The sequence below is a fragment of the Aethalodelphis obliquidens genome, unplaced genomic scaffold (assembly GCF_003676395.1).
Source record: "Aethalodelphis obliquidens isolate GAN/ISIS:26980383/991018 unplaced genomic scaffold, ASM367639v1 scaffold9, whole genome shotgun sequence".
Lineage (NCBI taxonomy): Eukaryota > Metazoa > Chordata > Mammalia > Artiodactyla > Delphinidae > Aethalodelphis > Aethalodelphis obliquidens.
Genome location: NW_020837953.1, coordinates 42625105 through 42652676, shown reverse-complemented (window position 1 = coordinate 42652676; position 27572 = coordinate 42625105). Strand labels below are relative to the sequence as shown.

At 40.6% G+C, this 27572-nt stretch overlaps 1 protein-coding gene across 4 annotated transcripts in view; it reads left to right on the top strand.

Moving 5' to 3' along the window:
* Nucleotides 1–27572, top strand: part of PRDM2 (PR/SET domain 2) — a 119341-nt gene that overhangs the window by 8125 nt on the left and 83644 nt on the right. For 2 of the 4 annotated variants that reach the window (XM_027110115.1, XM_027110114.1), the window contains exons 1-3: nucleotides 1049–5939; nucleotides 21964–22078; nucleotides 23734–23837. In XM_027110115.1, coding sequence (XP_026965916.1) covers nucleotides 5931–5939; nucleotides 21964–22078; nucleotides 23734–23837 — 228 coding nt within the window. In that variant the 5' untranslated portion in view covers nucleotides 1049–5930. Of the gene's footprint in view, nucleotides 1–1047; nucleotides 5940–21963; nucleotides 22079–23733; nucleotides 23838–27572 lie in introns of those variants that run through there. The other 2 variants (XM_027110113.1, XM_027110118.1) reach the window with 2 other exon arrangements.

The window sequence follows — 27572 nt, the reverse complement described above, 5'->3', positions numbered from 1 at the left end:
TTATTGAAATGGGAGAAATCACTGGTTTATTTGTGAGCATTCTGTTCTCTTTGTATCTCTTAATATACACTTTAGGTGGGGAAATTCCTCTGTGTCATATGGTTTGTTATACCATTGCCTTTTGCCTTGGGTGGAAATCATTCTAGAGGGTAAGAAACGTGAGCAGTTTAAAGCAGTAAGAGTTCGTATTCTCTGATTTACCAAAGAATTACCAAATCCTTGCTGTATTCTCAGTCTCTTTACACGCGCACACACACACACACCAACACACAGACTCCTTGTGCTGAGAATGATAAACGTACCAGTTGTGATGTTTTCCACTTTAGCGTATTTAATTTGGTGATATCGTCTGCTTTTTACAAGGAAGGTTGGGGGTATATATTCTTCAGTGTGAAACCGGATGTTCTGGATGATTATTCTTGTGAAATTTATATATTATTTCAGAAAAGGAAAATGAATGATTTTTCATTTAGCAAATTGCTAGGCAGATTCAATATTTATGAATTATGTGCTTTTGCTTAATCCAACGAATAGATGCTAAAAGTTTTCATATTGATAGCTAGAGTTTATAGATTGTAACTTGGTGATTCCGTTCTTCTGATAGGAATTATGAATGGTAGCTTTTTATAGTGAGTACATCAGCTGTGTTTGTTGATAAAAACTGCATTTGAGAAGTTGGCATAATTTAGATATTTTGATTATTTTTCTAGAAGTTTCTGGATTGCAAGAATCTTTTGGTTGAGAAAGCTGAGTGTTAAGCACTGTAAATCTCCTCCGCAAAAAGCTTAATCATCTCTGTGTTTACTACAATGCTATTCATTTACCATGAGAGATCTACTGTATGTAGTGATGAGTTTTAGAATAATTTTTTTTATGTAGGTCATAAACTTTCCAAGACTCCTTTTACAAAGTGATATTTTTAAAACTTTTTTTTTGGCATCTAGTCCATTTTCCAGTGTATTTATGATTTTAAACATTTTGATACAGTCATGCTAGTTCTCTTATTTCTGTTTCATTCACTCTTTGTCCATAAGCTGTGTGTTGCTTCCTGAATCTTAAAAGTTAGTTTCTTCTGAGTCTTGATGTTACAATGTGGGATTTTTTTGTAATCTAAGAGAATAATTATAATATTAGTGACCCCTAAGTGAATGTTGCAAATTTGATTATTTTCCAAATAGCCCAAAAGATCTAAACTGATTCAAAAGAATAATTGTAAAGTAATTATCAGTAACTTATAGGTGAATATGCGAATCAAATGATTATTTTCCTCATTCTTTCCCTTTCCTCCCAGACTTAAACTAATCTTAAAGAATCTGCTATTGCTTTTTCTTTAAAGGTTTTTCATATAATTTTGTAGGTTTCACAAGTCTACAAAGGACAGGTACGACAGATTGACGTGTTAGACGTATTGCATTAATGTTAGTTTGTTGTCTATCTTTTTTTTTTAATCTGCCTTATCTCAGAGGATGCGTGATAGAGGTATGGCTGGGGCTGCAGAGCTGGTCTGACCCTGGGACTGCATATTTCTATGGGGTTTCCTGCATATTTCTAGATTTTCTAGTCTCTGGCCTCCATGTCAGATGACAGCAGCTTAACAGTTGCTGAGGTTGTCTTGACTTTCTAAGGGACTGGCATTTGAATAAAGACCCTAATTATTTTATTGTTGCTGTATTCATACTGATCATGTATAATCAAATCATCTTTATGGTATTATTAAGCTAAATATTTGTAACGAAGATTTGCCCTAGAATTTGAAAGCAGTATCTTGAAAAGTTAAGTACATGTATATTATTAAAACCTTGGATCTGTAAAATCAAGGTTAAGCTCTTAGTTTTGTAGGAGTGTATGCTGTTAGTATAGTTGGTGATAGAAATTCACATGCTCTAAATCTGTATATCTGTCTAATATACTTTATCTGAAAAGCGTCAACAGGTAGAATAGAAGGGAAATGTAGACATACTAAAGAAGATTTGGTCAGGCATAGAAATCCAAAAAAGAAACTAAGACAGAATCCAGGGTCAGAGAAGTCCTGGGGATTTTAAGATTTTCATTATTTACCATTGGAAAACTGAAGACACTTAATTATTAAGCATTTTTTAAGGTTTGATGGAATTATTAAGTTTCGGTGATAGGTGTGGAAAGATTTCTCTTTGCTTCTACACTGATAGGATTGATACTTCAAGTTCTCACATTTGATAAAACTTAGACCTTGAGATGTCTGAGTTAGATAAGGGGGTGTATAAATCAATGCTGTTGAAGTCAACACTGAATGTGAAAGGTACGTAGGATTGCCAGGCACTTCCACAGGGGTTTTGCAATCCTGGAGGAATCTTAAGGAAGTTATTCCAATGACAATGTTTAGAATCTATAGTTGCTCTAAAATATATTATCATATTGTAGCTAGGACGTGATTACTACAGTTCAGAGGTTCTCCACTGGGAGGGTATCTGGGGATGTGTGTAGGTATTTTTGGTTGTCAGAATGCTTGGAGGGACTGCTGGCATTGATTACGCAGGGCAGTGCTGCGTGGCCTTAATGGAAGGGACAGTCCTGCACAAGAGTTCTCCAGCTCAAAATGCAGTGGTCCTCTGTTGAGAGAGACTGCTAAAATGTCAGTTCTTTTCTTGTAACGTCCCTTGTTTTTAGTATAGTTTAATAAATCTAATTTAAAATATCATTTGAGAAGTCAGTGTCAGATTTGCAATGTTTTTGATTATTGTAAAATATTTTAGATATATAATATGACAATGTTGTGAGGCAAGAGGGAGAAAGAAAAAAAATGAGGGTGTGGTTTTTAGCAATTAGGATTAGAAGTGATGGGAGGATCTAAGCATACAGGGTAATTGTGAACCCTTAAACAAAGGTGTTAAGATCCTCTAGTCTCTGGAAAGAAATGTTAGGTGCATTCCTATTTGGACCGAGAGGGAACAGACAGTGTAGAAAGTCAGAGAGAAGATTATTAATATCTGAATTATAGTGTAACTTTTTTACTAAGAAGAAGATTCATTGAGATAAATGGAAGACTAAGATGTTTCCAGTACTTTCATATTTTAGTTATTCAGTTTTAGATGTCACAGTATCTAAGTGGTTTGGTTTGTGCCTGTGAGCCAGCAACTACAAAATGGGAGGAAAAGGAAGGGAAGATGTTTTAAATAAAGAGGGAAAACAGATGACAAGCAGATGGAAAGAAGGAGGCAGCATCTCAGAAAATGGCAGCTCCATTCTTCCATGTCCTTAGGATAAAAACCCTGGTGTCATCCTTCACTTCCTCTCTTTGTTTCATACATAGTATCGAATCTGGCAGCAAATCCTGGGGACTCTATTTTAAAAATAGATCCAGGATCCAATGACTTCTCATATCTCCTCTGCTACCTGGGCCAAGGCACTATCATCTCTTGCCTATATTGGGGCATTAGCCTCCTAAGAGGTCACCCTACCTCCTTACGGTCTCTTTTTAATCTAAGCCTCCCAGTGGCTTTCCATCTCTGGTTGGAAAAGCTATAGCCATTCTGGTGAACAGCGCTTACCTTGCGAAGCCTGTCTTAGATCTGCCTCCCCTGTACCCCTCTCCACTCCGTACCATCACCTCCTGCACTAGGCCTCTCCTCTACTGTGTACAGTCTTACTCCCTTACGATGCTCCTTCCCCATCCCTTCCTGACTCTCAGCTCTTCTCCTTCCAGCTTTTAGCAGATGTCCCTTCTCAGTGAGGCCTTCTCTGACCATACTGATGGATTCACAGGCAGTGAAATAGAGACAGTTTAAAATCCCTGTCTCCCTGTCCTTCGTCTCCATGTGCCTCTCTGTTTTTCTCTAAAGCACTTTCATTGTCTGACTTTCTACACATTTTACTTGCTTATTTGTTTACTGTGGTCTCCGTCCTGAGAGGGCAGGGATCCGTGTGCTCACTGTTCAAAAGCAGAGCTTGGCACATAGTAGGTGCAAGGTGAGGCAAGAGTAAAAAGCTGGTGAAATATGGTTAAGAAACCTTAGCAGAAACCAAAATTCTGATACTGTGGCGGAGTTATCTTAACTTCCTTGAGTTTGTGTCGTTAGTTGAGAGACTAACCTTGTGAAAATTAACAGAGCTGATTTATTTGACGGTAGCACAGTGCCTGCTGGTCTTAGAAGAAGCTTCATAAATGATACAGATGATTCTTGTGAGAAGAAAGGACAAACCAAGGGAAATGATAAAGCATCTTTCCAAAGATCTTTTTCATTAAAACATTTGCATTTTACTGCAGGTTTTTTCTCAAAGCGAACTCTTCGTGGCCATCGTTAGTAAATCCACCTCTGAAAGTTTAGTGAGAGGGCAGGTGAAACCCCTGCCATTTCATTCACTTCTGGAGCCCTAAGGTGTCACACAAGGTCCTCCTGGTGGAACTGTACGGCTGTCAGTAGGCATTTGGTAGAGGGGGTCGGGCGTGCACGCCTCAGGGGCCACTAATCTCATCACTGTTTGACAAATACACATTTTAAACTTTATAATGATTTCAAGTCTCATAGAAAAGGATGGATTATGTTCAATAAAGGATGTATATACTAAGGAAGGACATGTTAAAAATATGTGAGAAAGATGCTTAATGTTAAAATTTAAAGGAATGGACTTCATGGGTTAACCACCAGTTTTCTGAAATTGTATTCACTGAGTATTTACTTCATAGAAGTTTATATTTGTATAGCACTGAGCTCTCTGACAAATTCCAAGTTATCAAATACATTCCCTGTGCCAGATATGAATAAAAACTAGTTCAGGTGACCAGGCCCTAGCTTAAATATAGTTCCTTTGTTAAAGGTGATCCAGGTGAGTGTGGTTAAAGAGCTCAAGAAAAAAAAACCCAAAACGATCCATATTAATGAAATGGGGTGAAATGTCAAAGCACTATTCTTTAGGATAGTGGGCAGGCTATCTGCCCAGTGGCAGGTATATTCTCGGGCGAATAATGTCCCTGAATTATACTTTCTTTGGTTTATTAGCAGTTAGAACATGAAGTTACAATGTGAGCAGAGTCTTGTGGGTCTAGGAAGAAAACATAAATATAGGTAAATTCGTGAAGAAATAGAATTATGCTTAATGATGTGTATGTATACATGCTGAAAGCAAGAATATTACAGTGGAAGTGCTACTCTCATGATTTTCATATATTATGAATGACATCAAATGACTTCTAAGAGAGAACGTTGCAGAAAGGACCATCTTGATAGGTTGTTATCTAGAGACAGGTATGTCATTTGCATTTCCAAGAAATGATTTTGTCGTCTTGTTACTATACTCTGAATAAATTGAAGAAAAATTTTAAAGGAATAAGTGTAGGTCTTTCCAAACAGCTTTTATTAAAACATTTGCATTTTACTTCAAAGTTTTCATTCTTTTCCTCAAAGAGAACTCTCCATGGAAATGTTAGTAAATCCACCTTTCTACTTCAGGAACTTGAAAAACACAATAACTATACGTTATTGTGTTTTTCTAATTGTATTTGTATTCAACACAGTATTGATATAAGTAAAAGAAGAACATTTACATTGCATAATAAGTTACTCAGCACTGCTTTGTGTTTCTGTTAACAAAGCTAATTTATTTCTTCTTAGGGATGATTCAGTTCCAAAGCAAAAATTTGATGTCATTCTAATGAGTCTGCTTTCAATTGTAGAGTACAGCGAAGCCTCAGTAAAGAATAGTAAGACATCTATTTTATTGTAGATAATAAATCTGCAAAGTAAGTTCTCAGCATATATTGAAGTTGGTCTGGCACGGAGTTGCTTTATGAGTAGCCCTTTGAGCAGACTCTGCAGTTCTGTGTGTGGTTTTAAATCACTGTAAATTTGTAGGCAGGTACATATCACAATTGTCTGTTTTTCTTTTTAGGGCTCATGTAATCAAAGAAGTTTCTTTGTTGTGTGTATCTTTTCAGAACACAACAGGAATTGAAAATGAATCAGGTGAGTTTAAAAATAAGAATTTATACAAATACATTACCTAGATGTTAGACCAGTTCTTGATTTTTAAAAGATAGTAACACACACCTTCATTCCTCCCAGATTTTCCTTTCTGTTTCTTAATACCATTCATTAGTTCATCGTTTTCATAGTGTGTGTTTGTTCGTGGAGTGTGCATTGTTTTGGCATGAGTTGGCTTTTCTGTGGAACCCTGAGTAGAGGACTCATTCTTAGGGACCTTAGTTCAGACTTTCTTTTTTTACCTTCCTTGCCACACTCTAGTGTTATTTTTTTGTTTCGAAGCTTATTAAGCTTTCATTTTTAGTACTTTTTATTTTGTAATAACCCATTGGTTGCACAGGGAAAATTGGAAGTTATTTTTAGAGACCAAAACTGAATGGGGAACTTTAAGCTTTCTGTCCTTGAAAAACCCGTTTAGAGGGCTTCCCTGGTGGCACAGTGGTTGAGAGTCCGCCTGCCGATGCAGGGGACACGGGATCGTGCCCTGGTCCAGGAAGATCCCACATGCTGCGGAGCGGCTGGGCCCGTGAGCCATGGCCGCTGAGCCTGCGCGTCTGGAGCCTGTGCTCCGCAACGGGAGAGGCCACAACAGTGAGAGGCCCGTGTACCGCAAAAAAAAACCCCCAAAACAAAACAAAACAAAAACCCGTTTAGAATAAAAACAAGAGGGCAGATATTGAAATGTAAGACGTATTTCTCCTTACAGGAGGGTGTGGGGTTACCTGGAGATTAAACAATTCTGTATTTCTGTAGCCTCAAGGGTGTTCTGATAAGTAGAACCAGTTATATAGATTTTATATGTTCTAAAGTAGGATTCTTATTTTCTGGTCTTAATATCATTTCACTTGCAGTTCTAGAAATGTATGGATGTCAGAAACATTCTCTTTTGAAATCTTTATAAAACTCTTTTTTTAAAAATATGAAGGACAGAACTTAAAAGTGTGTAGTCTGTAATTTTTGGTGTTTAGCTTAAAACTATCAGGCTTGAAAACATTTTGTACTCTGAATCAACTGAAACTTCGGACACCTTTTTTTACCATTTACAGGTGCGTCTAACTGGAGCTCACAACTCCAATTTCATTAAGTGACCAAGTTTAATAAATTCAGTCCTGTGTTGGGGTTGAGAGGTGTGAAGTTTTTGGAATGGATTCTTTTGATTTCTTTTCATTACTTTCTTTATCAAAAATTCGTTGATTTTAATGCAGAGGACTATACATCATAAAAAATGAATCTGGCAAACACATGGGGCACATGGTTGCTATTATTTTAAAGCTTGCAGATTTACTGACATGCTTTTGAAGGCAAATTATTTTTGAAATGGTGAGATGGGGGAGGGAAAAGAGAACAGAATGGATTTTTCATAGTCACTGTCCTTCAAAGTTATGTGCGGATATATGTCGTAGAGTTCACTTATTTTCCTTTTTTAAGATTGAGTCTTAACGCTGACCTGGTCTCCCCATGGAACTTGCTTTCCTCCTGCCTCGGAGCTGTTGCTAGAAGAGTCTCGATTCTGGAATGGAATGATGGTGAATGCTTCCAAAGTGGAATCTAAATACTGACATCGCTTAGGTTACATCACTCTTCAACAGCCACTTACTTCAGGTGGCTAACTGTGCTAAGCTAATAACATTTCATTTCGAATGTATTTAGACCTGTTTGACGCCTCACACTTTCGCTTTAATATTCCATTTGTATCAAAAGGACTTGTGTTTGAAGAAAGTCCGCATGCCATTCAAAAGAGTCGTGGTAATAACCGTTTCTTTTTTTGGCTCTCTTACAATTTGGTTTTGCTCTTGACAAGTTTTAATATCAGATCTACAGAGGACTGCCTTTGATACCAGATGCCAAATATCAGTGGGGAAGTGTCCTCTTATGTTTCTAGTGGCTAGCACATTTTCTGATTTGGGTGTCATTTAAATGCTCTGGTAGCAGTGAAACTTTTATTTGGATTATAAAAATTGTCCGCTTTTTATGAGTAAAATTTTCAGCATCATTAGTTATATTTTTATTATTGGAGGAGTATTAGTCCCATGATATTGAGACCTGATTACTATAGCATGACATACAATCTATGAGTGTTTTTCAGTAATTGTCCCAGTGATTTTTAAAAATTAAGAATTGTTTCAGGACACTTCATGTTTTTCCCTCTTGTATTTATTCTTATTTTCAGCCAGTAAAATTGAGCAGTAAGTGCTTGAAAAGCTTCAAAACAACTACACAAAAATTCAGATATTAAAAAAGTTTTAACTTGAACCAGATTGATTTTTAATTAAAATCTTGATGGTGAGTTTAGGGTTAGATTTTTCTCTCTAGGGACTGATCAGCATTGCTTTGGTGAATTGTAGCTGTCAGATCTGTCTCTTATGATTGGTGTAGTTTCTAAGACAATAGCACAGAATCTTTCATTCATACATGCCTGACAGTTGAGTTTTAGGGACCAAAGGATCCCAGGAGTGAGCATACCATATTGTTTACAAGTGAGTCCTTTAGAAGAAACAGCAGAGTCCAAAGCCTCCTGGCATTTTAAACACTGACTGTTGAAGCAGCAGTTTGAACTGCTGTCTTACCAATGTGTTTCAAGTCGTTCCTGGTGTGGCTAGCCGGGCTCTCCCTCCACTCTCAGCCCTGGGCTCCACAGAGCTCCAGACCCACATGCTTTTTGTCCTTCATTCTCTTTCTGTCTGTTCGCAGCACTTAGCCCCTTCTTACTATCTCTTCTCTTTCTAATTTAGAATCCAGCCTTTGCAGCCACTGTATCTCCTCCCCTCCCTCTCCATTTTCTTTTCTTTCCACTTTCAAATCACAGATATCCTTTACTTGCTTCATTGTCATTCCACACCCGTCCCTATTAACTTGGAGTTGTTCCACTATTCTTCTTATCTTTTCCTAGATTTATCTAGGAGAATCCAGAACTTTATAAATGGCTGTCTCATGGACAGAGAGTTTAGAATGCTTTACTTTATAGAGCATCCAAGGTGAGCAAAGTTCCGTAATGCACATAAGCTCACAGTCCCTTAAAGTAGGTGTTCTGGGGTGTAATGCCACGTGCTGCGTCGTGAGCGCTTAACCGACGCGCCAGGCGCCGCGGTGCGTGTTACAGATATATGCTTTCAACTCAGCCTTTAGCAACCACTCTATGGAGAGTAGGTATCATAACTATTTTATGGATGAAGACATTAAGGCCAGAGGCCTGTGACCACTCAAACAGTAAGTGATAGAGCTCTGAGTCACTCAGACTCAATCTGAATCTGATTCTGATTCAGGCCAGTCAGATTCCAAAGCCCAGGGGTTCTTGGTCACCATGCTATACTGCTGTACCGGTCAGGATAAGCTGTGTTATGCTGCACTTACAGACGGGCAGCTCCAAAATCTCAGGGTCTTACACAGCAACCATTTATTTCTTGTTCTTGCTGCACATCCAGTGTGGATCTGCTATTTTAGTTGCTTAAGAACCAAGGATGGTGGAGGCTTTGTCTCAGTACTTGTTTCTTCTTCTTCTGCTTAACTGGCTAGAGTTACTCCCATGGTTGCATTGAACTTAAAACTCAAGTGGGGAAAGCAGTGCAAACCCATCAGGTGCTTGGGAGGAGAAGAGAACTATAATATTTAGGTACAGCCCCAGTGATTTTTTTTTTTCCTGCTTTATTGAGATATAATTGACATATAGCATTGTGTAAGTTTAAGCCCTAATGGTTTAATACTGCTGTCTTGATTACTAACTTTTAAAGAATCTTTATATAACTCAAATTGTTACTAATATATGAAACTTTCTATCAGTGTAGTAGTTTTATGATTGCAGCATGTCTGTATACTGATCAGTCATCTATGGCAAAGGTCCCCAGCCCCTGGGCGGCAGACCGGAATTGGGCCGCACGGCAGGAGGTGAGTGGTGGGCAAGTGAGCGAAGCTTCATCTGCGGCTCCCCACCGCTCCCCACCACTCCCCACCGCTCCGCATCGCTCCCCACCTCTCCCCATCACTCCCCACCTCTCCCCACCGCTCCCCACCGCTCCGCATCGCTCCCGACTGCTCCCCACCGCTCCCCACTGCTCCCCACTGCTCCCCACCGCTCCCCACCGTTCCCCATTGCTCCCCACTGCTCCCCGTCGCTCCCCATCGCTCACGGTCCCGCCTGAACCACTCTCCCCACCGCCCCCGTGGAAAAAATTGTCTTCCACGAAACTGGTCCCTGGTGCCAAAAAGGTTGGGGACCACTGGTCTGTGGTATTGCCAGTAATCAGTAGCAAAGCAATTTAGTGTTCCAAACTTGTTTTAAAGTTTTACTTACTAAAATAACAGAAGAAGCTTTTAAACACTGATGCTGCAGATCCAACCCTGAGAATTGTGATAAGCCCTCAGAATAATGGAAAGATCCATATTCCATTACTGTAGCTGTTCGGAATGTTCTCTCATCCCCTCATGCGTCCTGCATAGACTGCATCCCAGTGTGTTGTGGATTCTGCCTGCAGGGAACTAGGTAGGCAAGGGCTCAGCTTTGTAACACAGAGTTTTAGAGGGAGACAGTTAAAAAGCAGGATGACAAGCAAGATAATTTCAGACAGTGAAAAGTGCTGTGAAGACAGTGAAATAAGGTAATGTGATAAAGAATGATGGGTGGAGAGGTTCTCTGGATTACATGGTCAGGGAAGGCTGTTCTGAAGAAGTGATTAATAACAGAACAGAGACTCAAGACATAACTAATAACCAGATATATGAAGATCTGGGGAAAGAAATTCTAGGCAGAGTGAACAAACAGTGAGTGCAAAGGCTCTGAGGTGAGAATGAGCTTGCTGGTTCAAGGAACGGAGTGCAGGCCAGGGGCTGGAGTGTGACGAGTATCAGGGACTCTGGACAGGATGAAGTTGGTATGAGGGATGAGGGCCAGATTTATAGGGCCTTTAGGGCCATGAGAAGAAGTTTATCTTTTTTTTTTTTTTTTGAGGTACGCGGGCGTCTCACTGCTGTGGCCTCTCCCGCCGCGGAGCACAGGCTCCGGACTTGCAGGCCCAGCGGCCATGGCTCACGGGCCCAGCCGCTCCGTGGCATGTGGGATCCTCCCGGACCGGGGCACGAACCCGTGTCCCCTGCACCGGCAGGCGGGCTCCCAACCACTGCGCCACCAGGGAAGCCCAAGAAGTTTATCTTTTATTCTTCTAAATGCAATGGGAAGCCACTGGACAGAGACATCATCTGATTTCCACTTGTTAGAATATCGTTCTTCCTGTGCTGCAGGGACTGGATTGTTAGGGGCAAGAATGTAATACTATGTTTGTTCACTATTAACACCATATTCGAGGACAGTTTCTTTAGTTGGAAGCTTAATCGACCTGCCAGCTTTTTGAAGGAGGGTACTTTTGAAAGTGTTTTCAGAACTATTTGACTGCTGTTCTTTTGCAGAGATGCTGTATAAGATTTTCTTGTTCTGTGTCCCCATCTGCTTGTTGTTAATTGCAGTCCTACTCATTCCTTAACCAAATACAATTTAATGCTATTTTAGGAAACTGAAGCTTGTTTGATTTTTTTCCTCCATTGTTTGCCCCCAGAATAGTAACTAAGAGTATTGTTTGCCAGTCTAAACAAAGAAGAATTTGAGTGTTTAATACTCTCTGATTCTTGGATGTCTTTTGCTGGTGACAACAAGTGCTATGGTGATTAGTATTAGTCTGTTGTAGCAGGGATATGTATCTTAGTGTGAATATACAATGTTGTGTTCTTAATATTAAGGGATGTTGAATCTGATCTCTCCTGTCACCCACTGCTGTTGCTCCCCAGTGTTGGTTTTGATCAAATCGATATTTAAGAAACGAGGAGCTTTAATTAAATAGGTTAAAACTGATGTAGTAATTTATGATCAGTCTTTGGATGAAGTGTATAAAAGGAGTTACTGATATAAATTTAAATGAAATACCAGTAAAGCTTGCTTATTCTCATATTTAAAAAAATAAAGATATTAGGGACTTCCCTGGTGGCGCAGTGGTTAAGAATCCGCCTGCCAATGCAGGGGACATGGGTTCAAGCCCTGGTCCAGGAAGATCCCACATGCTGCGGAGCATCTAAGCCCGTGTGCCACAACTACTGAGCCTGTGCTCTAGATCCCGCGAGCCACAACTACTGAGCCCACGTGCCATAACTACTGAAACCCGCGCGCCTAGAGCCTGTGCTCCGCAACAAGAGAAGCCACTGTAATGAGAAGCCCGCGCACCGCAATGAAGAGTAGTCCCTACTCGCCACAACTAGAGGAAGCCCACGCACAGCAACAAAGACCTAACGCAGCCAAAAATAAATGAAATAAAATAATTAAAAAAAAAAAGAGGGACTCTATTTAGCATCTTGAAAAAAAATAAAAATAAAGACATTAGTATGTGTTGCCTGTGTAAGATGGTACATGCAGCCTTATGTAATAGCAGCCAGTGCCAGTGTGCTGCTACATATTAAACGCAGTGGCTGTTTATTTGAGAGTGTGAAGAGGGGTGTAGGGAGGACGTGGAGCAGGCTGGGTCCAGAACGCACGTGCCTGGAGCAGAGCGGATGGGGTCAGAGAGGCGTTGGGTCAGACCTGTGGTCATTGTGAGGACCAGAGCGGACTTTGCTCAGGGAGATGGGACACCTTTGGAGGCTTTTGAGCAAAGTAATGCTTGACTTGGGTTAAAGAAAAATCTTGAGAAAAATTTTTTTCTATGGCATTGGTATTTTTGTTCTTTATTTTCTCAGAGCATTAACGTCTCATTTTAGCACGATTTAAAGAGGAGGGTATAGGATTCATTTACTTATTTTACTTTAAACATCAACTTTGAGGTATAATTTATGTGTAATGAAATACAGTCATTCGAAGTGTTGAGTTTTGACAAATGTCTACACTCATGTAACTACCATCACTGTCAAGATATAGGACATTTCTATCACCCTCAAAAGTTCCTTCTTGCTGTTCTACAGTTAGTCCTCCCCCGAGCCCCTACCCCAGGCAACCACTGATCTGCTCTCTGTCCCTATGGTTTGGTTTTTCCCATTCTAGAATTTCAGGTAAATGGAATCATATAGTATGTGCTCCTTTGTGTTTATCTCCTTTTGGTCAGCGTATGTTTTTGAGAGTCATCCATTTGTTGTGCATATTAGTGGTTTATTCCTTTTACAGGAAATATTTTATGGGAGACCATCTGACCATCTAGATAAACCTGTTCATAATCATATTTCTAAAGATTTGGTGAAACTGTGGGATGGCTACTATCTTTCGTTTTAGGTATCTCCCCTGCTTTTTTTCTAATCCTAAAAATATATATGGTGTAAAAAGTCAAAAGCACTTTTGCTGTTGTAGCATATTATTAATATAGAATTATATTTTTTGTAGGTAACTATAAATACAAATTTGACACTAAAGACATTTTTAAAAAAGCCTTCCAACTAAGGTGATTCCAATCTGTTGTTATTACTTAAACCTCAACTAGTGAGTGTATAGTTTAGGAAACTAATGCATTGAATAATGATGGCCCATAAATCTCATTTTGAATCATGTATTTTACTAGGTAAATTAGCAATTTTTATAAAATCCAGGACATTGTCTTTCCGAATGAAAATATTAGATTATTTCTGAAATTTGAAAAAAGAAATTAGTAACTTGAATAGCATTTCCTTACATAACTGTGGAAGGAACTGTGGCAGAAGTCTTACATTTTTTGTTGTTCTGATATTAATGCTTTGGTAGAGAAGGTTCGAGGGTTGTTTAGCTCTGCCTCACCTTTGGTGTCTTGTGACTCACATTCCCCTCCAGCTGTGTAAACTTGGGCAAGTCACTTGCCTTCTTGGTATTTGTTTCTCACCTGTTAAATAGGGATAATAGCGGTGCCCATTCCATGTGATTGTGGGCAAGAGTAAATGAGCAATAAATGTAAAGCAGTAAGACTAGTGCCCGGCATGTAGGGAACACTGTAAGTATTGTTATTATCATCTTCAGCCAGTAACCAAGTCTCGATTCTGCCCTGTAAATACCTTCTAATCACTGTTACTGCTTGAGTACAGACCGAGACATTCCTTGTTTACTAAACCTCCTAGTTCATCATCTCACCAACAGTCTGTCTCTCCTCATGGTATCGTTCTCCACGTGCCTTGAAGTACTATATGTATAGAGCATAAAGCTGACCGTACAGGAAGCCAGAAAAGTGGACAATCCTGCATTGTTTGGAATGTCTTCATGGAGGAACTGGGATGTGTACTTGACCTGGAAGGATGTAGAGGATATTGACTGGTCAGAGGAATTGAGGGTCAGAAGCACCAGTGGTCTGGGTCATTGTAGGTTGTGAGAGCCCCAGAGGAGTAAGAGGACCTAGGCTGGTGAGGGCAGGAAGAGCCAGAGGGTTGTGCCTGTAGGGGCCAGGAAGGAACTTTGAAGAGTAAAATGGGGAGTTTTCTTCCAATAGAATTTTTTTTTTTTTTTTTTAAATCTGTGGGTATAGCAAACAAACTATCTGACTTGAAAGGCTGTAGGTCCACAGTTTGCTGCTTTGGATGAAGGTGGTTTGAGAAGTTGCAACTCAGTCTTACCAGTAACAGACTCACTGGGAGGCAACAGAAAGCTCCTTTTCCTGCTCAGCCCCCACTCCATTCCCACCCTGCATCAGAACCTTCTGGACAAGGGGCACGGGTATGTCAGGGTGAGAAAGCTCTCAGGTACCTCATTTTCTTTGCTTCCCTTGAACTGTGAAAGTTTCTAAAACCAGTAGAGGAACTATAGGACTTTATTTAGAATGTTTTTAGAAGAGCTTTGAACCAGATGCTTTATAGGTTGACTAATAGAGAAGGCAGAGCGTTTGGAGAAGTTGAATATGGAATAGACTAGAAGCCAGAAGACTTCGTCACATCTTGTCACTCCCCTGCCCCAAACCCTGCAGCGCCCCACCGCTCTCCAAAGGCCACCTGGTCTCTGTACCTTGGTCGTGAAGGTTCTGCAGGATCTGGTGGCAGCTGCCTCTGCTTTCTCCCTGGCTCACTCTGACCTGGCCGCAGTGGCCTCTTTTTGTTCCTGAACTTGCCAAGCCCTTTGGTCTCCTCAGGACGTTTCTTTGGAATGCTCAGGCCTTCACACATGGCTCATTCTCATCTTTCAAGTCCAAGTCTCTGTGTCATTCTCTGTGTCATTCTCTGGGATGCTCTTGCTCCCCCCCCAGCTACCCTAACTAAAGCAGAGTCCCCTCCTTAGCTCTGTCACACCCTTTCTTTCAGTGGGCCCCAAGGGAACACACCGCCGGTCTCCCACGTTAGGCTGTGGGCCGCAGGTGGGCAGGACCGCCTGCCCTCCTTGTTGCTTTCCTGGGTTCCTAGGGTAGCGCTGTGGTGGCACGTGGGACAGAGACTGGGCGTTTGTTGGATGGGTGGGATTGCTGGGCTGTTCCAGCGTTAAAGGAGGGCGGCGGTGGGCCCTGGAGGGAAGGGATCAGACACAGCAGATTTTGAAGCCTCACCAGCAGCGGTTGACTGTTGACCTCTCTCCCTTCCTTGAACCTTTTCCTGGCCTTTCTGGTACCTCACTGCCTCTGGGCTGTCTTCTTCTAGGCCTCCTCTGCTGCTTTCACTCTGAGATAGTGGTGTCCTGAGGGCTCGTCCTCACTCTTCTCTTGCTCTCCAATCTCACCCACTCCCCTGGACTCCGTTACCAGTCGAGCCGTATCCACTTACAGCCGTCTGTGCGCCTGGACCTCTTGACATTGATTGCCAGACACTTGTTTGACTGTTCACTGCAACCACTGCTCTGCGCTACGCATCCTGTGCTGGGCTCTGGGGGCAGGGCAAGTGAAACAGACCTGCCCTGTGTGTCTGGGACCTCGGCTTTGCCTCTGGTGGAGAGGCCATCAAACAGGCCAACGCATCAGTGCGTCAGGGTGCAGCGTGCAGTGAGAGGCGAGAGCGTGGGAAGCTGGCTTGATGGGGACCCTTGCCCGGTAGGACAGTGGAGACAGGCTTCCTCTGGGTAGGGCAGGGGCCTGGAGCACCGACACACACTGGCTCCCTTAGGAGTCCTCAGGCCTTGATGGGGTCGCAGTCCCACTATCTGGGGCTTAAAGCAAAGGGTAGGAACTCTGTTCTCCTTGTCCATCCTTGCAGGACCCCTGACGGGCATCGACGATAAGTTGTTGCCTGTAATATTTTGAAGCCACTTAACTCAGTTTGTTCTAGTCTGTTTTACTTGTTCTCCTTTGGTGATTAGCAATGAAACCTTAAAAAAACCGAACAAACCCTTGTGCCTATAGGGGAGCACCCCCTCCAGTTGCGCTCAGGAAGCTTGGCATGGGGGGAGGCGCGGGGGCACAAATATGTGGGTCCAGCCTCTTCCCTCGCATCACCACACTCTCCTGTTCTCTGCCTCTCAGTCCGGAGATGGGAGGTACCGGAAGGTCAGGGGTGGTCTTCCTCAGTCCAGCCATTCTCAAGCTTTTTGTTTACGTGGATTATGTGTTTGGATATTTACCATGAAATTGAAACAAATTTTAAAACTTTGGGGGTGGAATAATTATATATACACAGGAAATTGCAAAAGTAGTAGAGTCCTGTACGGTCCTCTGCACTCACCTTCCCCGGATGGTAACGTCTAGTATGATATCAGTACCACGGAATCCACTTGGTACAGTGATGTTAGTCAGACTACAGCCCTTATTCATGACTCGGAAAAGTTAAAGCACGAGATTAAACAATCACACATTCCATTAGCCAGTGGCACGATGACATCAGCACATGTCAGAGCCTCCAGAGAACTCCCCTGTACACATCTGAGAGTGAAAAAGGCAGATAACGTCTTATTATTATTATAAAAATGGCTCTGACCTTGTGGACCCTCGAAAGGGACTTCCCAGGCACCACCGGATTATAGTGCGCGACCCCACTGGTTTAGTAGTTAAAAGGTGGACTCCTGTCTGTTAAATTCCTGTCTGGAAGTTACCTGGGCTCCACTATTTTATGTAATTTGGGAAAGTTACTTGACAGGGCTACTCTAAGACTTGGTATTTGGGATTCCTGCTCCTGAAGCATGACTGTCTGGGTTTGAATCCTACCTCTGCCACTTACTAGCTGTGAGTATAGGCAGGTTTCAGCTTCATCTGTAAAATGGGGTTATAAAAGAACCCACAACCAGCATGATAGTGTAAAGATTAAATGAGGTGCTGTAGAAAGAGCTTGGAATAGTGTCTGATTAGTATCCTGAATACTCCATCAGCGTTAGCTCTGATTATGGTGAGGATTCGGTGAGGTGATGTGCAGAAAGTGCTTGTTAGCACAGAGCTTGGCCCAGAGGAAGGTGTGAGAGTCATGTTCCCTGAGCTCCCCATTGTCCAGCATGGGAAGGTCATCCTCGGCCAGAGGAAGAGTATTGCAGGAAAGCGTAGAAGGACCTTTAAGAGGCTCCACAGCAAGGTCAAAACTGGAGATTCCAAGTACCTGTAAGGTTTCTTGTGTTAGGAAGCAGAATAAGAGTTCCTCTGCTGGCGAGCCTCTTGAGAAGGGGGCCTGGGTCAGCTGCATTAACCGTAGTATCTTCACCACCAGCACATGCCAGCCCGGAGCAGGCACTTGGGAAGTGTTTGTTAGTGATTGAATGATGGACAACTTGTGGCCATTAGTTGGGGGAGAGAGGGGATATTGACTTTCTTTAACTTTGAGGTAGGAAGTTGGAGACATGGAATTAAGGAGGTCAATTAACAGTTAATAACTAACTTACTAACTTAAACTTACTATGTTAAATTTAATACGTTAAATTTAATACATACCAATCCAGATCAGTTCACTGATACTTGTTTCATTAAGTAGGGAATTAAAGAGTTCTTACGTTTTCTATTATATAACAGGAAAGTGGAGAAGCCCTCGTAGCTTCGCCCGTGCTTATCACAGTGGTCAGTGTCAGAAACCCTTGAAATGGGAATGTGCCTTTATTCTGGGACAGCAGGGGTGGGGTGCTGGGAGGCCGTTAGCCCCTCTGGAAAGAGGAGCAGCCAGGGTTCCTTCCTGGAGTGTGCAGCCTGGCCTCCGGCTGCTTACCTTCTACCCCTCTCATTCTGTGTGGTTCACGGTTCTCCAATGGCATCACCCCCCGCCCCCCCCCCCCCCAACACAGCGCTGGCCGCTCTTCTCTTCTCCGCTCTGCTGTGGACATATTGGTCTCATTGCCTGTCTGTTCTCTGAACACATCACACTTATTCCTAACTCAGCAAGGTCCTTTCCTGACCTGTTTATCCTGCATATTGTCACAAGATTCCCTTCCTACTTCTAGAGAGGTCTTCCTTGAGCCCTCTGTCTAAAATAGCACCCTGCCCCTTCTCCCATCACTGTGTCCCCTTCTTGTGCTTGATTTCTCTTCAGAGCATCAATAAGTACCAAGCACTGTCTGTCTTCTTCACTAGAGTAATAACATTGTTAAGGCATATGTGATGCTTAAAACATTGCCTGGCCCACAGAAGGGACTCAGAAATCTTTAACTAGACGTTACAGTTTCTTTTAGACAAAATCAACCTAAGAAGTATTCCCAGGATTGTGATTCTTTAGTGTGAGCACCAAGATGACTCTGTTTAGAGTATGGTATTACATCTAATACTATCTGTCTATCTATCTATCTATCTATCTAATACTATATATATATATATATATGTATGGTATTAGATGTATATATATATATATATAAAAGTGATTATGTGTGTGTGTGTATGTATATGAAAGAGATCCCAGTTTATGAGTGTGTTGGGAAGAGAAATTTTCTTTTAAATATTCTTTTGTTCCAAAGGTTTACTTGTAAACTGGTTGCTTGGAATTGAGAGCATATCACATTTTCTAAAAAAGGATCCTTACATTGACCCAGAAATACCTACCTCAAATTCAAGAAATTCAGGCACTCATAGAGAAAATGCTTTCAGATAGACGACTCTGCTATTTAATTTTTTCCTAGCTTTCTTTTTTCTAAAAAAGGTTTAAGTTAACTTGCAAGAATCATTTATTCATTCAAGTACTTAAGTGACAACAAACATTTCAAGTCTGTTGCTGAGCACTGGGAATGCAACATGGAGTAAGGTGGACACAGTCTGTCTTCCCTGCAGTCTGACGGGGGAGGTGCATTAAACACATAATTATACAAGTAATTATTTAAAATTGTGGTAAGAGCTATGAAGGAAAAATAGGGAAGGGGGGGAGAGGGTGGTTCTGTTTAGGCAAGCCGTCCTACCGTCTTCTACTTCTGATTCCCTGAAGATGTTCCATGCAGTTTGCAGCCACAGCCACTGCAGTGGCGATTGCAACAGCCGGAGAGGTGAGAGGAAGGCCCTGGAGCTGGCCAGTGTCTGGACTGAGGTCCTCCGGTTTCAGTTGAGTCCCTTTGGAGTGTCCAGGGTACGGAAATAAACAGGAAAAAAAGCTTTCCTCTACTAACTAAAGGAGCCCAAATTAAAAATAATGGTTTTGCTGAAAGCAAGTAAATACATGTATGGGAACTTTCCTTATTTCTTTTTCCTGTGGCACCTCTGCTGAGGTCCTTTATATTCACAGGTGTCTCAGAATTTTAATATCCATGATCTTCAACTTATCCTCAAGTTACAAATTTCCTGTGGGAATGACCAGTCCTGCCTTAGGTGCCATCTCCTGTTGACATTTCTGGGGAAGTTTGGAGGTTTTAGGACAGAGATTCTCAGATTATATTCCAGCAGAATCTTTTCTTTTTTGAAATCTTTGCTTTATTGAGGTATAATTGACAAATAAAATTGTAAGATGTCTGAAGTGTGTGTACATCGTGGTGGTTTGATACACCTATACGTTGTGGAAGAATCCCTGCCATCTACTTGATTCACATACCCATCACCTTGCATATTTATCTTTTTCTTTTCCTTCTTTTGGTGAGAACATCTAAGTTCTACTGTCTTAGCAAGTTTCATTTCTGTAATACATGCTGTCAACCATAGTCACCATGTTTTATATTAGGGCCTCATACCCGATCCAGCAGAATTTTAACATACCCAAATACCACAGTAGTTACGGGCTCGGGCTCTGGGGAGAGACAGACGGAGTCTCAAATCCTGTCCTTGAGCAGCCTGGACCACTTCCCTAAGCCTCAGTTTCCTCTTCTGTGTGTGTGGTGAGGGAGAGGGGAGCTGGGAGGGGGCATTGACAGTGCCTGCCTCTTGGGCTGTTTGGAGTAAGCTTGCATACAAGAGAGTTAGCACAGTGCCTTGCACTGAGGCCTGAGGAAGTTCCCGGTACACATTAAGTCATTAATATTATTGTAATACTGCCTGGAAGTATCAGTTTGAGTTGGCTGACGCACTGTCTTTTCAGAGCTTCTGGGGAGGCTAAGTGGTGTCAAAACCTTTAAAATCTTCGCCTGGGTCCCATCTGAGAAAGGGGAAGAAAATTCCCACTGACTGTGCTAACTGGCCATGTGCTAATAGGACTCATCACTGCGGCTAGTACTTGTTAATATTGTGTAATTTATCCAAGTTAAAAATAATTATTATGTAGCCTAGGATAGCAACTACCAATTTAACACCTTTTCCCTCTTTGGAAAAATTTATTCACGTTTCCGAAATTCCAGTTTATACGTGAAAATTTTTAGAATGAGGGCACTGCATTTAGAAGTGAGAAATTTGTGTGCTAAATTTATTCACGCTTTAGCTAATGAAAAATACCATAAGACCATTTTCTGGGCCAGTTTTGATATTCCCATGTCTGGGAAGGCATTGAACTTGTGCTTGGTGATACTGTCAGGACCAAGGCATAAATCAAGCAGGGTGGAAGTATTTGTGCTTCTGGAGTGTATGCACCGTCACCTTTGCCCTGTCCAGGGAATGAACCCTGGTGCCTCGATGCCCACTTTTGCACATTTCAACTCAGAATAGCACAGTAGACCCTCCTAGTGACATGCTTGTTGCGGCGGGATTTATTTCTTTCGAAGCAGCCTATTGATATGTTTTTTTAAAAACTGAAATGCTAGGAGTACAGAAATTTGGATGATATTCTTTTCTTGGCACAAAACATTCTTAAAAACTACAAGATCTTCATTGTTCTGGGAAAATTAATCTTTGTAGCTTGGAGTTTGCTTTTTCCCTATGTTGGTTTCTTTGAAAGTCCTTGAGAAATGTTTCCCTCTGCAGTGAAATAAAAAACATTCAGACTACAAAACCCATCCTTCTTGGCGGGGTCACGATCTGCACATCAGTTCTTCAGGGTATATGTGGTGCCAGTTAATGGCCACTTGATTTTCCTTTAATTTGAAAGTTATCTTTAGACTAACAGTCATGTTCTATGAGTTGGCTCAAATCTCCCCTTTCCGTTACCTTACATACATCTATCTAATAGTAATCTTATTTCTTAAGAATTTTGGCATATACTTAGTAATTTCTAAATTCTCTCTTTCTTAGAGACTATGTGATATTGTGGGGACTTTGCTGTTTCGTTACTTGGTGTACAGTCGTATAGTATACCGTTTCCTGGAAAGGTCTCACTTCCATGGAGGGCCCAGAATAAATTGTAGTGTTCTTGCTGGGAATCCTCAAGCCCGTCAAGGGGTTGTTGCTGGAGGGATGAAAGCATGGATGGGATGGGGGTCCGATTGGCTGGCATGGCCTTTACAGCATGTGCCAACAGTGTTCATTTAAGTAGGGAGTGCTGGTTTTTATTTTTTTAATGTCCTTAAATGCTGATCGTAGCCTATGACTTAAAAGTAAGCTTGAGCTGTATTTTGCTGCCAGATTCTGTGGGAGTTTAAAACAATATGGTGCCAGAGATTTACATGTTTTTAAAATGGCCACAGGTGGCTGGAACAAAATAGATTAACACAGACATGCTTGAAGGTTACAGTGGTTTCCTTTGGAGACTCACAGACAACCATCAAAGCCACTTCTCAAACGCTTGACATCATCATCTTGGTCTGGCTTGCCAGCTTCGGGTTTCAGTTACATTTTTGCTTATTTGCTTATTGGGCCAGAAAAAAATCAAAAAGGAGCTGGGTTTTCTTCCTTCTGCTGTTATCCTTCTGCTTCTTCACTTGCAGAACGCTGAGCCTGTGGCAGCCGCCGAGACCCTGGCCGAGGTACCTGAACATGTGCTTCGAGGCCTTCCAGAGGAAGTGAGGCTTTTCCCATCTGCTGTTGACAAGACTCGGGTTGGTGAGCACTGGGGTCAGAGAAGGAGAGGGAAGGGAGGGCAGGCTGTGGCGAGGCTTCCTCTGGGGCTTCTCAGGTAGGGAGCTCACTCTAAAAGCAACACATCTGTACTCTGACTCAGAAGATTATGTTTTCCAGTTAAGAATCCAGGGTGGACATAGATTATAAAATTAAACCAGCAGCACGCCTTCACCCATCCACCATCCTCGGTGATTCAGCCTGAGCAGCCCCCTTCCTCCGTGTCTCCCCGGGGCTCTTCTTCCCGTAGGATGGATTGCTCCCTCTTCTGATTTCACTGTGATTTGAGTGTGATTATGCTGTTATATTTATTTCATTATTTTGTATTTGTTTTCACATCTGTGCCTTTCACTGATTGTGAGTGCCTTCATTTCTTATTTAGCTTATGTCTCCAGTACCTGACGCTCAGTAGATATTTTAGTGAATGATGACATGAGTGTATTCCAGTGCTTCTGGCTGGAATTTCTTGTTGAAGCTTTTTTTGTATTTAGTCTTGTTTTTGTGTCCTAATCTTTAGACAGAAGGCTAAGGAAATAAGTTATAAAAATTAGTCAAAGTACAGTCTTGGAATATATCATGTTTCTGTCCTGTTTTCTGTTTTTAAAAATGTACTTCTGATATTCCAGTTTATGTGTGTATGTGTATGAATAAATTTTTAATAAATGCTTTTCCTAATTCTCATTGAAAAGTATTCAGTAAGTAATTTGAGCATTTATATTGTGTTATTCATGAAAGTAGTTGATTTTATATCTCCACTAATTACTTATTAGCTGGGATAACAAATGGGATTCATAGCAGACTTATAGGCAGTGGAATTAGTTCATCGTAGCTGGGCAGGACTGGCTGAGACCACAGCCTCCGTCTGTAGGTGAGGTACTTGAGGCCAGAAGGTGACGGAACCTGTTCACAGTAAGAGTCACCCTGGCGCTGGTTCCCTTGACTCCAGGGCATCTCCTGCCATTTTCCCCACTGCTTCTGCATCTTGCTTGTTTGCCTTGTGGTCAGTGTGGAGAAAATAGAAGTATCCCTGAGAATACCACAAAGCAGCATAAATCTGAGTTGCCTGAAACTCTGAAAAGTGAGTTGTTCAAGTTTTCAGGAAACACAGAGAGGAGAGCGTTTTCCACATTGAGCAAACAAACTTCAAAAATATTTATTCGAAACTATGTTTCTAACCCTTTATAAAAGCAACTTATGTTCATTGGGGACAACTTGAAATCTGTAGAAAAGCAGAAAGAAGAACTTAAAATTTATTTGTAGTTTTGCTACATTCCAATATTTTTTTCCCTTTTAATTGTTGTGATTTTGCTCTTCTCCAAGTGTTTGTGATTATGCTGTCTGGGTAGTTTTACATGTAAAAATTAAAAACAAGCAAATATAAAATAATCTGTCCTACTTATAAAACAGTATAGGTTCTTTGCAGGCTATTAGGAAAATACGGAAGAACATAAAGAAGAAAAATAAATATCCCCATTGAATACTTGATTTAATTTGATCTTGCGTGATCTCGATTAATTTAACATTGTCTTGCTTTTAGGCTGTCTAGCCTTTTAAGTATTTTGTGAAACCGAATTGCTTTTAATGCTTTAGTCTTTAAAATAACCACAATACATTATGAAAATATTGGTTTTATTTTCTAGGTGTCTGGGCCACTAAGCCAATTTTAAAAGGCAAAAAGTTTGGGCCATTTGTTGGTGATAAGAAAAAAAGATCTCAGGTTAAGAATAATGTATACATGTGGGAGGTAAGAAATAATTCTGGTCCTTTGTTTATCAGAGTTCTGTACATTTTTTAAGATATTCTATTCTCTTAGGATTTGACATTCTGAAATTAAAATAATCATCTTAATATGTTCTTTAAAATCAAGAATATTTTTGTTGGAGAGAAAATGTGTTTCCTTAGATACAGACTGATTTTACGTTTGTATTTTGAAAGTGCTTGGCTGTCCTCAACAATAAATGTCAGATCTACTTTTTATTTGCCTTGTTCAGGACTTTGCAGCCAGGACTTTGGTCTGCCACTTTACAGGCTTGCAGACAGATACCATAAAAGACACTCCAAGGCGGCCGCAAATACAGCGTTGTTAGGGTCTTCTCCATATTTTAGAAGCTAATCTCTGTGTTGCTGGAACATTCAGAGTTGGACATATTTAGCACATGGTATATTTATATAGTGCTTTGGACTTTTAGAAAGGCTTTCATTCTGTTCATTTCACGTTCTCACAACAGTCCTAGAAGAGAGGGAGTGTTCGCACACTCCGTACTCAGGGAAGCCATCCAGAGCAGAGGGAGCAACTTCTCCTTGTGGGGCCCACGTGTCGAGAGTGTTGTCAGTGCAGAACCAGAACCCACGTCTCCTGCCTGGCAATGCGGCGGTTAAAAATGTTTCATTGGCTTGCCTGGGTTCACATCCCGCCTTTGTAACTTTGGGCAGGGCACTTAACCTCTGGGCCCTAAAACCCTCAATTTAAAAGTGGGGAGAATAAAAAATAATCTCATTAAGAAAGCTGTAAAGATAAAATATCTTGTTATTGTTTGCCGGAGAGTTGCATGTGAATTCAGCATTTCTGGTGAACTTAATTCAGATCAGGTGCCCACGGGAAGCTCCTCATGTTCTTGTAGAACTCAATGGTGTGACTCCTTTTTAAAGCAAGTGAAATTTTTTGATGGTAAGGAAAAGCATTTCTTTCAGATTGTCTTAGATTGAATCACATCTGTTTCATATGTAAACATATAAAAGTCTAAAAATAAGATACGCCTAGGAAATGTCCGGACACTTTCCATCAAGAAGTTCGGTGGCATTTGTCCGTTGGAGGTGTGTTGCTATTTTCCTCAGTGCTACGAACAGTGTTTCTTGCCTTGAAAATTCTGATGCTTTCTCTAAGTAATTTTGAGAGTTTCTTTGAATCCCTTATAATAAATCTAGTGACAGTTAACCCAAGGGGACTCAGGAAATGACCATTTACCAAGGGAGTGACTACTTTGTGTTATTTCACAACTTTTGAGTGAAAAGAGTGCTGTATTTGTAGAAAAACTGCCCAACCAAAAAAAAAATTACTCAAGATAATGCCTGAACACTTAAAATTGTCTTGACCACAAAATTATCTTCCAAAATAAACAGCATTTTTAATTTTAGAAGTTTCCCAAGTGAAACCAACAAATATGCTCTACCAGGTTAGCGTTAATCCTAGTTAGGATATGTCAGGGAACCAGGAAATGCTTACTCTAGTTCTGTGTGTATCTAAGGTTGAACAAATGTCAGTAATAGTGAACCTAAGTTTATGGTACCTGTTTTACTCGACATAACAATTTGATATTGTTGGGCATATTGTATAAATTACTAACAGTGCCTTTTGTAAATTAAGCTTCATTTGTATTGAAATTCATACAGAGTATGAATTCATAAATTCATAGTAGCTTTGTGAAAATTATAATTTGGAGCCATTATGTGTTAGAGATTCGATTTTTCCTATAAACTTGTTAGCATCCCACTGTTAATTTAAGATGCTTCTACTTATATACTGCCACAGTTTGGGAATCCTTATGACATTGCCAATTCTTGTTAGTCAGGTTTAAACATTTAGTTCTTATCAAGGCTGGCTTTTCCTCCCTGCAATTAAAAAAAAAAAATCTGGCTGTCATTCAGATAGTTTCAACTCTGAGGTATATAGTCCGTGCAGAAACCTTTAAGCCTTTTGCTGTGTTAAAATAAAAGTAGATATATATGACATACACATGTGGAGGTATGTATTAGGCAAAGTATAGGAAGTGTAAATTATAATGTACATATTTCTTATAAAGAAGAAAATAAAAATCCAGGTAAAATTTAGTGTTTCCCCATTAACTTATTCCAACCTTGGTCTTATCTTCAGAGTTGCAACAGAACGCCCCCAATTAATGTAACAGACACGGCTTATCATTAAAATCTCATCTTGGCATTTGTTCTTCCCATTAAAGCCCCTTAAGGCCAGTTTATCTTTTAGCAGCCTGGTCTTTTGCCTCAGCTAAAACTCCATTTTAAAGCTAATCTGAGAGAAAGTGTTAAATTGCTTTTCTTGAGCCCTTTATTATCTAACGCAGTCTCAAGTCCTCTTAAGTTTTCACTGAAAGCATTCTATTAAATCAGAAATAACGAGAGAAACAGTAGAGTATCCTCAGGGTGAATGCACAAAACAGTCAGGTTCTGGAAAGAGGAGAGCACTCTTTGGTCAGTTCCTGGTGGGGAATTGCTGGCAGGCTAAAGGCTGGACTTTATGTAATACTTCTCTCAACTACCCCCCTCCCCCCGAAAAAACCCAAAAAAACCAAAACGCGCACACACGCAGTGAGCAACGTGCAGTATTCTAAAGCCACTTCTGGTAAAAGCCTTTCACGTTCACCTCCGTGGGGCTAAAATTGCTTCTGACGAACAGAACTTTTGAATTGTTTGCATGTTTTAATAAGTCCTTTTTTAAAAAAATTAGTCTTTATTTTTTAGAGAGTTTAAGGTTCATAGGAAAATTGAGCAGAAAGTACAAAGAGTTTTGAAATCTCCCCCATGAGCCCTATACACACAACTTCCTCACTATCCACATTTCTACCAGAGTGGGACATTTGTTACAATCGACACACCATTATCACCCAGAGTCCATGGTTTATATTATGGGCCACTTTTGGTGTCGTACCTTCTAATAAGTCCTTTTTAAATTATAAAGGTAATACATGCTCAACTGTAAAATAATATAAACAATACAGAAAACTATAAACAAGAAAGTAAAAATCACCAGTGAACATCATGGTGTGCATTCTTTTAGTTCTGCTTCTCTGTCCTGTTTTTTTTTTTCTCTCACACACACTGGTACGTATACAAACACCATATATAGACATTTCATACAGTTGAGATCAAACAGTATATGTATGCAATTTTGTAACGTGCTTTTTTCTCTTAATATGTTATGGATGTGTCCATGTCAAATGCTTATCTACATCATTATTTCTTATATAGTACCTAGAATTCCATTGTATCCTTCCACTGTTTAACCAGTGGACATTTAAGTAGCTTTAATCTTTTCATGATATTAACAATTCTTCGGGAGGGAAGGATTGGGAGTTTGGGATTAGCAGATGCTAGTATAGGATGGATAAACAACAAGGTCCTACTGTAAAGCACAGGGAACTATATTCAATATCCTGTGATAAACCATAAGAGAAAAGAATATGAAAAAGAATACATAGATACGTATAACTGAATCACTTTGCTGTACAGCAGAAAACACAGCATTGTAAATCAACTATACTTCAATAAAATTAAAAAAAACAAACAATTCTTCAAAGTATGAAACTCACTGTATATGCATTTTTGTTCACTTGTCTGGTTATCTTCTTAAGATAAATTCCTAGAAGTGTAATTGCTAAGTCAAAAGTTACGTACATTTTAACTTTTGGTAAATTTTCCTAACAGGCCTCCAAACGGATTGTACTAATTTACATAGCTACCAAGA